Source organism: Cheilinus undulatus, linkage group 9, assembly GCF_018320785.1.
Source record: "Cheilinus undulatus linkage group 9, ASM1832078v1, whole genome shotgun sequence".
Lineage (NCBI taxonomy): Eukaryota > Metazoa > Chordata > Actinopteri > Labriformes > Labridae > Cheilinus > Cheilinus undulatus.
Genome location: NC_054873.1, coordinates 35,934,424 through 35,947,714, shown reverse-complemented (window position 1 = coordinate 35,947,714; position 13,291 = coordinate 35,934,424). Strand labels below are relative to the sequence as shown.

General features: G+C 37.6%; 1 protein-coding gene across 3 annotated transcripts in view; it reads right to left on the bottom strand.

Annotated features, from left to right (window-relative positions):
* LOC121514969 (1-phosphatidylinositol 4,5-bisphosphate phosphodiesterase gamma-2-like) overlaps positions 1-13,291 on the bottom strand; it is a 45,522-nt gene that overhangs the window by 30,688 nt on the left and 1,543 nt on the right. For all 3 annotated transcript variants that reach the window (XM_041795458.1, XM_041795459.1, XM_041795461.1), the window contains exon 2: positions 856-1,047. In XM_041795458.1, coding sequence (XP_041651392.1) covers positions 856-1,039 — 184 coding nt within the window. In that variant the 5' untranslated portion in view covers positions 1,040-1,047. The remainder of the gene's footprint in view (positions 1-855; positions 1,048-13,291) is intronic.

Genomic DNA, 13,291 nt, shown 5'->3' with positions numbered 1-13,291 from the left:
TATTTTCACTGGTTTGTTTTGAAGACAGTGATTGAATGGTTATATGTCTTTATATTTAATACAGGTTATCATACTTCAACAAGACAGTGCCCCAGGTGGGCCACTCTAGTCCAAAACATCTGGATCTGCTCCAGATAGGAGCAGATGGGAAGCTTACCATTACCTCCTTTGATAAAAGAAGTATCATTACAATTATTAAATGTCATACTGTTAAACATTTAGATGAAATAGTTTTATGATTATGAATGTTTTACAAAATCAGAGGTATGGAATTATTATTCTAGGGTGCATTTTAAAGTTTTGAGAGCATGACTTATTGATTGAGCAGAAATATGTTTGAAGAGCATGCATAGAGAAAATATGAAAGCGTTTGGTTCAGAAGTGAGAAGTGTTTGAGAAAGCAAACTCCACCAAATTGTTTGTGTGGACATCAATAAAGATTCTGATTCTGATTCTGAATGAGGGCAGACAATTTTTAACAAGCATTGTAAGATTTGAGAGAAAGCAGATATTTTCAGTACAAACAGAGAAAATCTGAGCACCAGCAGACAGGTTTGAAAGCAAACGCAGATTTAAAGGAAAAGTGAAAAAACCTGAAACCTATATTTATGGACTTTGAAAAACAAAAAGTGAGGTATTTTGAAGGGGCCAGTCATCCTTATGTTTTTCTGTATGTGGCCCTCAGTGAAAAAAATTGAAAACCTTTCATTTTGGCAGTTGCCATCTAAATTTCTTGTAAGCCAGCAGTGGCCATATTTGGACAGCGGGATAAAGCTGCTAATGAAAGGTACTAAATTATCTAAGGGTATGATAATGATGACGGTAATGCTTTTATATCAGCAGGAATTTACTCACAGACACCATCGGTCTTGTCTGCAGTGCGGGTCCATGCCACCTGTCGAGTCTCCATGATAACCTGCACCGTTAGCCGCTCTGCCTTCTGCCGGAACACCGTCATGACCACGCCCATCTCCAAGTCCCGTTTGATCAGAATCTTCTTGTACTCTGTCATCTCGCCCTGCTGCCCCCAAGAAGCCATATCTGCAGCTAAGACAGGACAAAGAGGCACAAACTTGTTCATTCAGAGACATTTTTGGAATGTTAAAGGCTGTAAGTGTTCTTGAAACACCTTGTGGAGAAAAATACGAAAACATATCCACAATATGTAATAACTTTCTACAGCTTTGAAGGTATACTCCTGGTTAGTGTAAACACATGTCCTGTTGTACTAGCAGGGTCTGATAAATAGGTTAGAGCCGCTCCCATAGTCAGTTGAATCCCATTTGAACTATGAGATCAGCCTATTAGTCTTTCCTTTGAGCTACTGTATGTTTCATGTTACTTAATAGTTGTTAATAACTGAAAGGGTTTAGAAACAGACTTAAGGGAACCAGAGTAAGCAACCTACAAGATTTGGCTCCAGGTAAAAAACCATAGGTTAAGACTCAGGTCTTAAGGTCTGTCTGCCATGCTGATTCTTCTGCATTTCTCTGTGCACAATGACATAGCAAAGAATGACAGAAAAACTTCCTTCCACTGTGATGTAACAAATGAAATTGCATTCTTACATTTATTGGTGCTTCCACAGAATACCACTGTAATGCTAGCCAAAAGGGATAAACACTCAATTTATTAGATACACCTGTTCAATTGCTTATTAACAAAAACAGCTAACCAGCTAATCACACGGCAGCAACTCAGTTCATTTAGACATGTAGACGTGGTCAAGATGACTTGCTGAAGTTCAAAATCAGAATGGGGATTTAAGTGATTTTGAACATGCCATGGTTAATGGTGCCAGATGGGCTGGTCTCAGTATTTCAGAAACTGCTCATCTATTGGGATTTTCACCCACCATTTCTAGGGTTTACAGAGAATGGTCAGAAAAAGGGAACATATCCAGTGAGCAGCAGTTGTGTGGAGGAATATTTCTTGTTGATGTCAGAGATCAGAGGAGAATGGGCAGCCTGGTCTGACATGATAGAAAGGCAACAGTAATACAAATAACTACTTGTTACAACCAAGGTACACAGAATACATCTCTGAACACGCATAACGTCAAACCTTGAAGCAGATAGGCTACGGCAGCAGAAGCCCACACCTAAGGAAACAGAGGCTACAATTCACACTGGCTCACCAAAATCAGACAACAGAAGATTGGAAAACGTTGCCCAGTCAGATGAGTTAGATTTCAGTGGCGACATTTAGATGTTAGGGTCAGAATTTGGCATAAACAACATGGGAGCATGGATCCATCCTGCCTTGTATTGATGGCTCAAACTGGTGGTGGTGGTGTCATGGTGTGGGGGATATTTTTTGTGGCTTACTTAGTACCAATTGAGCATCGTTTAAACACCACAGCCTACCTAAGTACTGTTGCTAACCATCGCTATCCCTTTACAACACAGCGTACCTATCTTCTGATGGTTACTTCCTGCAGGATAATGTACCATGTCACAAAGCTCAAATAATCTCAAACTGGTTTCTTGAACATGACGATGAGTTTGCTGTACTTCAATGGCCCCCACATTCACCAGATCTCAATCTAATAGAGCACCTTTAGGATGTGGTGGAACGTTAGATTTACATCATGTCGCATCTGCTATCATGTCAATATGGACCAAAATTTCTGAGGAATGTTTCCAACACCTTGTTGAAACAATGCCACGAGGAATTAAGGCCATTCTGAAGTCAAAAGGGGGTCCAACCTGGTACTAGCTCAGTGTACCTATTAAAGTGGCCAGTGAGTGTATGTCTATTATTAGCTTCTTAAAGATCTGTCTTAAATAAAAAGAACAGCACAAATATGCAACGTTCAAACTGACAAGGTTACACAACAAAGATGTAAAAGAGGTACATAATACTTTCCCTTGATCGTTATGTTTAAGCCTGAGATTGTTTTTAGTTCCTCCCTGGATAAAACATAGAATTTGTGCATAAAGGCAGATTATTCACTAACTGTTACATTGAGGAAAGGAGAAAAAGCATAGTTAGTGGCATCAGGCTGCATTGCACTCATGGTATTGTACACTGAAAAAGACAATAGTTGGATGAACTTCAAAAATTACTTCAAGTGGTAACATAAATGAATTAGGTTTCCCCAACTCAAATTGACAAGTTGTATTAACAAAGTTCCTATGAGTCAGATGCACTTACTTTTTAGTTTCATCAACTAAATTTTACTTGTAACTTTTTTAAGTCAAACTACACCATGGAAACTTTCCTACACTTGAAAATGTTGTTTAAATGCATTTCAAACAACATGTTTGAGTACTTTTCATAACACTACATGTTCTTCACCCACTGCAATTTTCTCTTATTTCTATCACATGCTTTAATCTTGAACATTTATGCCATTCAAGCTACCTTGGCCAACTTAAGTGACTTCAAGTCAAAATATCTTAAAGATGCACATTGCACCAGTAAGTAATTTTCCATCACACTTTATATTTGTTGTGTTGATAAATGTTGTGTGTTGACAAGCGCTCATTTTTGGGAAATCAAAAAGGTAAGGCCATACAGGTCAGAACCTGATATTATTACCCACTTTTTCATGCATTTTTTTGCAGTTATCTACTTCAAGGATATTGAAAAACTATACTATTGTTCCTTATTAGGACACAATTTAATGACAAACTCCTCCTTTTATTTCAGTTTTAGGTTTTTTGCATTAAATTTTTTTGTGGAAACAAGCTGCTGCACACACAACCCTCCTCTCTAGAACACTTTCTTTTTGTTGTATTGATAAATGCTGCGTGTTGCTGAGTGCTTATTTTTGGGAAACTATACAAGTGTTCTTTACATATAAACGTACAAAACCATGTGACTGTTGTCCTTCAAAGCCATATGGTGCTCATGTGTTGTGACTCTGAATGTTTTAAACTTTTTTCTGTCATTTGCATTTACTTAAGACTTTATCTTGGTGGCCAAGTATTAATTCCAGGTGAACTTTTCTGTGAAAATATCTTGTACATTTCATAATACTTTCTTGTGATGTTCATGTCTGGTCTGTGGTCTTCTTTTATGGTCTATTTTTTGGTGATCCATGTTAGTGATATTTGATCAATTTTATTGTGAAAAACTTTCATGTTTATTAAGCAAGGCCCTTTGGTTCTTTCAAAGTCTACAATGCCGAAGATGATTGTGAGAGTCAAAATGTGTTTGTTGTGGTCTCTATGCTGCCATCGCTCCAAACAAAGACCCTAAAAGGACATCTTATAGTGATGACTGTTCAGTTGTCTTTATTTTTGACCAATTGTTGCATAAAAATAAATCAGCAGGATGCAATAAAATCCCCTCCTGATGTCTCTTAGATAGCAACTCTAAAAAGATAAGGTGGAAACTGGGCTCTTGAGTTGATGTTTCTGATCATAGACTGTTAGATAGGAAGTCCAAGAATAGACGGTGTTTTCACTGCTGATGTCGTTATCAAGAGTTTTTGGAAAGTGATTCATAGTGATGACTAAAATTCAGGATGTATCAGTTACTTTATTGTTCTTTCTCTTTTTATGATGTCACTTTTAAGTCTACAAATTTTAAAAAAGAATTCCATTTAAATCAACTGTTTGATGGGTAGATGTGGTCCGGTGGTATACTCAGTTGTGATCGGTGATCCAGATCACTCCTAAAATCTAATCAGTTCTTCCTTATGCCATTTTTGACATTTCCTGAAAATTTCATCAAAATCCATCCATAACTTTTTGAGTTATGTTGCTAACAAACTAACTAACAAACCCTGCTGGTCACATAACCTCCTTGGCGGAGATAATAAGATTGTTGAATACCCTAACATAGCAGCCTCCGCCATCAGTGTGTGACTGCAGCGTGAATGGGTAAGTGTGACCTGCAGTGTAGAAAGTGCTTAGACAGACTGGGGAGGTGTTAAACAGGTTCAAGTCAGCATCTTTGGCCTCTGTATGTGTCCACTCTGCCTGGGTGGGTAGGTGTTATATCATACTTAGATGATGTAGGCTTTTTTATTTCATCATCAGTTTAACATATTTTCTGTATAGTACTGTTGCAGGGTTGCTGCATATCAACACACGCACAGAGAAACTTGCATATTGTTAAGCCGAGGCAATGTTATTGTTGCATAACACTGATCAGCTCATCAGCTCTATGACAAACTTATTCTTAACATTAAATGATGGTTTAAATAAAAAGTTGGGATAACTGCAAAAAAATTCAGGTGGGGCAGGAGGCTTTGTCTGCTCTGAGGTTGTAAAAACTAGGTTTGAATATATTTACTTAAATCAATTTAACACACCTTCTGGATGGTTCATTCGAGTTACCCAGTCTTTTTATGCCCCTTATAAAGGAAAACACACACATAAGTGTAATAATGCATAACCAGCAGGAACAATAATCTAATATTTAAACACTCTGATTTACTGAAGTCTCAAAGATCTCTGAGGAATATCAATATATTTCCAGCAAATGATAAGTATTCCTTTTGGTCCACACCCACATAATATTTTGGCTACTATCAAGTGACCAAGGACAGTGGTAAATAACTAAATATATTAATTATCTCATCATACATTTTTCCTTTAATCAATCCATAATTTGATTCTTTATAACACATTTTGGTTTAGGCATGTGAGAAACTTAAACACAGCCCAATCTCTGCAATCAAAATCTTCTTCACAGTTTCCAATCAAATTTGATCTTAAATCCTCCAACCTCCTCATACCGCCACACTGATGGGCTCTTTAACGCTCTCAGAGGAAGCAGACATCCCCCACAAGTGTTCCACTAAGTGAGGGGGAATCTTTGCACCAAATCCACAGAATATTTCTGTTTTTCCATCACAGCCATTCATGAATAACGATAACTGATTAAAACTAAGCTTAACAAATGTCAACAAAGGGAAACTCTTGCAGTTTTGAAGATAATACCCATCTGACATTTCTTGTTACTGGCATGTGCAGAGCACTTGACCACATGTCTGCACTACAATGAAAGACTCTGAGTGATAGAGGGATTTCTTAGACTGATTCTTTCACTGATATGGAGTAATTTGTAGACTACAGACATGGCAGGTGATAGGAACTGAATTGAACTGGATCTTTTCTATAGATCAGGGTCTTAAATTCACTAACCACAGTTGTTCGTAAATGATATACCTATGGTACTTGATGTGCACTGATTGTAAAAATCTGTTTTGATACTGAAACTGATGTTTGAAATTACAATTAAGCCAATTGCTGATACAGATGTTTCAACTTACTGACTGTACGCCTGTGTATGTCATGGTTATCTGAAACTTAGTCCAAAAGCGGCAACTGGACTTGATTGAGATTCTTGAAGTTGTTTCGCCTCAACTCCAAAAGGCTTCTTTAGTTCTAGAAATGTCTGAGTTCCAAGGCCAGAAATATAGCCTCTGCTTATTATTCTTATGTTAATGATCTGGGTGGTCACCTGATCGTTGCAGAGTCCTTGGCATAGTTTACCTGAGGGTGTGTCTTTGTGGGCTTTTTCAGGTTTGCCAGAGCTGCATGATGTCATGTGATCCAGTGTGAAAGCATTCTTTGGATTGCTGCTGAAAGGAATCCAAGGCTGCATTGTACGTAGGGAGAAGCAGTGTCTATATCCACCATCTCCATTTAAAGATGGTTCTTGCAGCTTGACACCTCTCTCAAACCAACGATCTTCTCTGGTCAGTATCCGAGCATTGCAGCTTTTAAAGTAATGTTCTGTAGAGCACCGAAATATTGTGTTTTCAAACCCACCCACACACTAAAGGTCTTTACATATTAAGTCTGTCTGTGAGTACAGACTTTGGCACTCTATCGATTATGTTCCACTGTTGATATCCATATAATACATGGGCAAATCAAGGTGTTGAAGGGGAGTTTTCAGTCAGAGGGAGAGAGAGAGGAAGGAGGGGGCAAATGAGAGGCAAGAAGGGAGCAGAAGACGCTGTTTTAAACCGTCGATCATCCTTTCATACGGCTAGGAGTGATGCAAAAAAACATGAAAAACTGAACCTGTTCTGAGAAAAACATTAAGTTTCAGCATCAGTTTGTAAACATGTTCGGAACAACATGAGATCATCCTTCTTTTTCTTTTTTCAAAATATATTTTTGGGCTTTTTATGCCTTTATTCAGAGAGGAGGACAGTGGATAGTCAGAAACAGGGGCCAGAAAGTGGAGATGAAACATGCGGGCAAAGAGCCACATGCCAGACTTGGCTACCTGTGTACAAGGTGTGTGACCTAACCGCTAGGACTTCTGCGCCTCCATCATTTATCTTTTTTAACATTCTACCCTGGCATGCCAGATGAATGTGTTTACACATCCATCTGGAAAACCTTCCATACACACTGTTTGGGAAAGGGCAGAGCCTCAGATACTGACCAGGGAACATCGCTGGTTTGAGAGAGATGTCGAGGAGGCCATCTAGTCAGTGGAAACACCTTTGAGAACCTCATTCAGGTCCAGTTGCCCCCTTTGGAACAAATGTTGTTGATTATAGGCAGTTTTTCACCAGCATCAGCTGACTGGGAGTGAAGTCAGAATATTTAGAGCTCCCCCTGCTGACTGACTGCAGAATAGGCCTTGACGTCTGCCTCCTCCTTGATTTTCAATGGGACATTGGCCAAACTAAAGTTAAAAAGATACTCCAATAACATTTTTTGGGGATGTATCAGTTTAGCATCAGTATCAGCAGATGTAAGTTCTGTTTGCAAACATCAATCATCAGCAAATGATGTGGCATGAGCAGATATCAGCCAGTGTCTATCTTTCGTGTCCAACCAATCTAATGCCACCATCTTGTTCACCTAACTTCTGCATTCAATAGGAGTTTTTTGCTAAACAGAAGAAGTCAACTTGGGACAAACTCTGATCTGTTTTAATGGGCAAACCTGACAGAATATGTTACAAAAGAAGGAGTCTTACACCCAAAGAAGTGATGGAAGAAACTCACTATTTTTTATCAGCAATCAACCAAATTATCTCAAACATCGGCATTGATGCAACTTTCAGACCTCAATTAGGTCACGATGGTTAGTTATCAATGTTTCCCACACATGGAGGCAGACATATCGGCTAGGAGAGGAAGAAAGTGTGAGAGTCATCAGCTCAAACTTCCCTCCTATTAATGCATTGATTAAGGCATAACTTTCATGAGAAATAGAAACTTTCTCATGATGCTGTTTCAATGATTTTGTGCAGTTCCTGGCTGCAAATGCTATTCTGCTCTCGCTGTTTTGGATCATTATCATGCACTACAGAATTTAAAAGCCTTGTATTCATGTGCATCATCTGGTGTGATACTAGGATACTGACAGAAAATATTATAAACACTAGTTGTTATCAGGGACACTGCACTTAGCTGGTTTTATTCCTAACTTTTAGAGTGAACGTTTGTGGCCACCGTAGGTAACCACTCCTCCTCTACCTCTACATTTACCTGTGGTGTACCGCAAGGTTCGGTTTTAGGTCCAATTTTGTTCTCTATTCATATGCTGCCCTTTGGCCAAATCATTCAGAATCATAAGGTCTACTTTCACTGCTACGCAGACAACACACAGGGGCAGGTATATCTTTTATTGTGTCCCCCTCTTTTTTGCAGCTATATTGGTTTTACCAGACTATTATCATTATTTGTGATTATGATTAATATCTTTAACTGTCTCAAATTTTAATTTTCGTATGCTGACTTATTAAACACTACACATTTTAATCGTTTTTATTCTCCCTCTTAACATTTAGATTTTTATTCCTTTCTGTCTCTTCCTAATATTCTTACTGCTTTTTCTGGTCCTTAGGTCTCTTTTATGTAGCTGGGTTCCTGTGTTGCCTGGATTGGTCTAGGTTATTCTGGGTGTTTATCCTTGGTCTTCTTTTTTATTACAGAATCTTACATATCTGGGTTTTTTATGATGTCTTTCTAATTTGACATCATTTTCGTGTTTAGAATGTCCTGCTAGTTTTTATGATGTTGGAGTTTCTTTGCTGGCTGAGTTTTTCATGGGTTCTTCTGTTGTTGGGGTTTTGACGAGCTTGTGATGTTTTGCTGTTTGCGTTTGATGCTTTGTAACTGTGATTCTGTTTACTGTAAAAGCACTTGATAAACCTCTGTTTTTAAAGATGCTATACAAATAAAGTTTATTATTATTATGTTATTAAGGTGCTGATAAAAGTCCTACTGATATTTAATGTCAAAAGATCAGACACGTGAAAGACTCAGAGAACTAGTTTGAGGTTGGGCGGACTGTGTGTGTTTGTTTAACACAATTTAACTGTAGAGTTAGGGAACAAATTAATCTATGAACAGACTTAATCTAAGATAATCTTACATAATATATTTGGTAGTGCAGGCCTGTTTCAATTGTTTAAATAGCCAATGAGCCAGGTTAAATGAACCAGTTTAGTTCTTTTCAAAAGTTTATGGCTTCCTCAGATTTGTTTTAGCTGGTTCATGACTATGACTGTGCATGTCACTGAGACTGGGAATATGTCTTGCATTAGCAGTGAGAGATTAAAAGCTGAGCTGAAATAGTTTATAGTTCTGCATGCATACAGGGATGTGAGCAGTGTTATACTGGCACATCAGGTTACCCAATATTTAACTTGCAAATGACCACAGAGATATCAAAACAAAACAGTCCCACAGGAAGAGTTCTGTTGAAGTAATGTGTAATTAAAGACACGACTAAAGACATAGGAAGGCCAAAGGTCCATGCAAAACAGAACTCAGCCCTCAGGGACCAAATTCTTCCCGAATACACGTCATGATTGTCAAAGTGTATTTGTTTATGAGGTCAAGAAAGAACTGAGAAAATGCTGTCCTATCACACTTGCTTATTAAATATCCTGTAATCTACATGTATGTCAAAACTTAATAGCATTCTTTTTAAATTAAAGATTAGCAGATTATATCGTACTTTTCCCCTGTTTTGCCTGCTGAAACACAGCTCATGTTGTGTGAAGGGACCGTCCCTCCATCCTTATTTTGATGAACAAATTCTTTCACACTGCTGCAGTGAACTGTAACACAAATACTGTGATAATACAGCCAAATGCACGAACAAACACACCCACTACAGGGTAAAACAAAGTTAAACATTCAACACTCACCAGAGACTGTAACTGTGACACAAAGTTCACAAACTGTCCGGTTAAGCTACATAAGATTCAACAGGAATTGCATTTTAAAATTACTCAATCGCCAGGTTACTGCCGCAAAAATGGCAAAATCAACAAAGGCAGAAGAGTCCTGACATACATGAAACCAGAGAGTTAAGATCACTCAAATTTAAGGTTTACTATTTAAAATGGTTGAAGAGTGGTTGAGCAATGACATCTTAAATGTTTGTGAGGGTTAAATCAGAGCTAGCTTTAACTAATTTAATATATTTATGTCATTTAAGAGTTAGCTGCATGTTTGTATTGTGTTTGAGCTACTATGTTAGCAGTATGAACACATTAAAACTGCTTTCTTCACCAGCAATAATGTATGTCTTGTAAGGCTAACATCTAACAAGCTAAATTTTGTGAAGCAAAATTATGATCTAATTTTAACCTGCTTGTGTTTACAGCAAAGTTCAAGGTCTGAGGCAGTTTTGTTAGCTTTCCACATTAATGTTAGCTATAAAACTAGCAAGCAAACCTGTGACTGCTCCACTACAATTTTCTGAAGTTAAATTTTAACAATGAAGACTACAAAGAAAAATCTTGTTCTCCATTTTACTTAACAAGAGAGTTAGTATTTGGGTTTTTATGTTATAATGGAGTTTAATGGTTTGAGTTAGCTTTGATGCTTCTTGAGGATGATCAGTGTTCAGTTAGATAATCTGTTAGCTCAGACCATCACCTGTTTGCTTGAATTTGGACACAGAATCTAAAATTGGGGATGCATAATATTGTTTTTTTCCCGACATGCGATACGCCAAATTTTCAAATTCCTTTTAGCTAATACCAATATCAATACCAATACCAATACATAAATGTATAAATGTTGTTCATACCTAAAACTTCATTCTTAAAAACACACTTTGAAGTTTTAGGCTGCATTTCCAAAATGTCAGCGGCCCAGTTTAAGAGCTGAAAATCTTCCCGGGCTCATCAAAAAACCCTTGTAAGATAAGATATTCCTTTTATTCATCCCACAAGGGGAAATTCCAACCATAATATGAGACTTTACCTTTTTATCGTAATTTTTTTCATAAAATTTCAATGCAAAGGCTTTGCTTTTAGAGACATTTGCATTACTCAGCAAGTATTTGTAGAGTCAATTAATGAGTCATTACTATTTATTTTGTTGATCAGGCATCTGCAAAGACACTTACATTTTTTTAAATTCATCACTGTGAATGTACTTCATTGGCCACTAAGCTCTTCCCAGGTAGCATTCATGTCTTCAAAGACACTGATAAACTCTTAGAATCGGGAAGCAAACCAAATAGTAGAATGTTTAAGAGTGTGTCACTAGTTAATCCAACACCACTTAAACCATGACACTGATAAAAAAAAAAATGATGAGAAAGGGATGTGAGTTAAAATTTAGGGCAGTGTTTTGTTTCTTCTGAAACTTAAACTAATAACATGTAATAAGTATTTTATGATCATTTAAAGTATGATTTTATGTCTTAAAATGTTAACTTTTTTTGATTATTGTAAAATGATCTCTCACAGCCCACCTGCAGCCCACACTTTGGGAAGCACTGGTTTAAGGAATGAGGATGAAAAATGTGAGAAAAAAAATCAGCTAACAAAGATCTGGTGTTATTGCCTAAACTTTCTGAAACGTATTGATGTGTAAAGATATTTACAGCCTCTATATCAGTTGTAAATATCAGCAGAAATTGACATCTTCCTATATCTATACTTAATTTTTAAAACCAATACATGCTGTTACTGGTATAATGCCAATAATATTGTACATCCTTACCTACAATTACAGATGGACTATACATTGTTTTACTGGCTTTAATTGATTTAAGTCCACAAACATGAAACATTAAATGGTTTGTAATACAGGGACTTCAAGAACAACTAAATGCTGAAAGTCTTTTGTGACAGATTGCTGCTTTTATTTGTTGCTAAAACTAAACCTTTTGTCCCTCTGGTGGTAAATAACTTCATATTTGGTCTGAACACACTCAGAAAAAGAGACAAAACAATAAGACATCATTCTAGATAAACATTGCTCCATTTGGTCCCTTACATGGTTTCACTATCTCGAAAGCTTCATCAAACATGCCATAGCTCAGGAGATTCAACTTATACGTTGTGCACACCATTAGAGGAGGCTTTTATATTGTCTCTTGACTTGAAAACGGCAAGCACCACCCCATAGGACAGTGTCACTGATTAGTGGCAATGTTTCCCCATCAAGTGCAGGTCCACAGTGCGTGGTGTGCCTGTGGCTCCATCCGTTTACATAGGCTACAAGAGCCAGCTCTTAATATTCATACTTAACCTTGCAAAGCAGATGGATATGCCCATTTCCTTGTTTTTCACTTGCAAATCCATCTTGCAAAGCTCCCATCTGAACCATTTGGGCCCGGTTAGAAAGTGACAGGCCCAATCGGTGAGGAGGGGCAGTACTTTCAGGCACGGCAGAGTCGTGACGTAAACAAGCAGGAGCAAGAGGGGGTACAATTATGGCGGAAGAGCTTAGCATGGATGCTGCTAAAGCGTAAGTTTTATCAGAACTTAAAAACAATTCTTCGTTAAAAGAAGAACAAAGAACAGTAGTGAGTTGTTTTCTTTTCAAAAACGACAAAAGTCGAGTACTTACATGTCTATAGTCGCCATGTTTCATGTTATTCCCCGTAGCTGTGCACGCGCAGCTTGATAGCTGCTATGTCGTGTTTTGTTGCTCTTTTTGGCCCAGAGAGATGTGACAGACATGTGACAGTTCATCCAATCACACTCTGAGTTTTTTCAAATCCTCTGCCTTTTCACAAACGTTTCCTATTGAAGCTTTGATGTGTGAAACAAATCCATCTGGTGTGTCGGGTTAATTCATACTAGCTTCTGTTGGAATTTAAAAGGGATGTTGATCCCCTTCATTTTGCTGTTGCATTGGATACTACTCCATTGAGTTGCTTTCTGTCTAAGGCTAAAGAAATGTTGTCAGGGAAGCAAGCCTGTCTCCTTTAAGAACGGTTTTAACTGATCTAATCCATGGCCTTATTTACTTATATCATAGTCTGAATATAAAGGCAGTTGCCTACATATTACATAGCTTACAGAACTGTGAACTTTTTAAGAAGTTTTAAATAGTTGGCTGAAACTGTCACCAACAAAGACACTTTTATACCAGACTGCAGTTTCG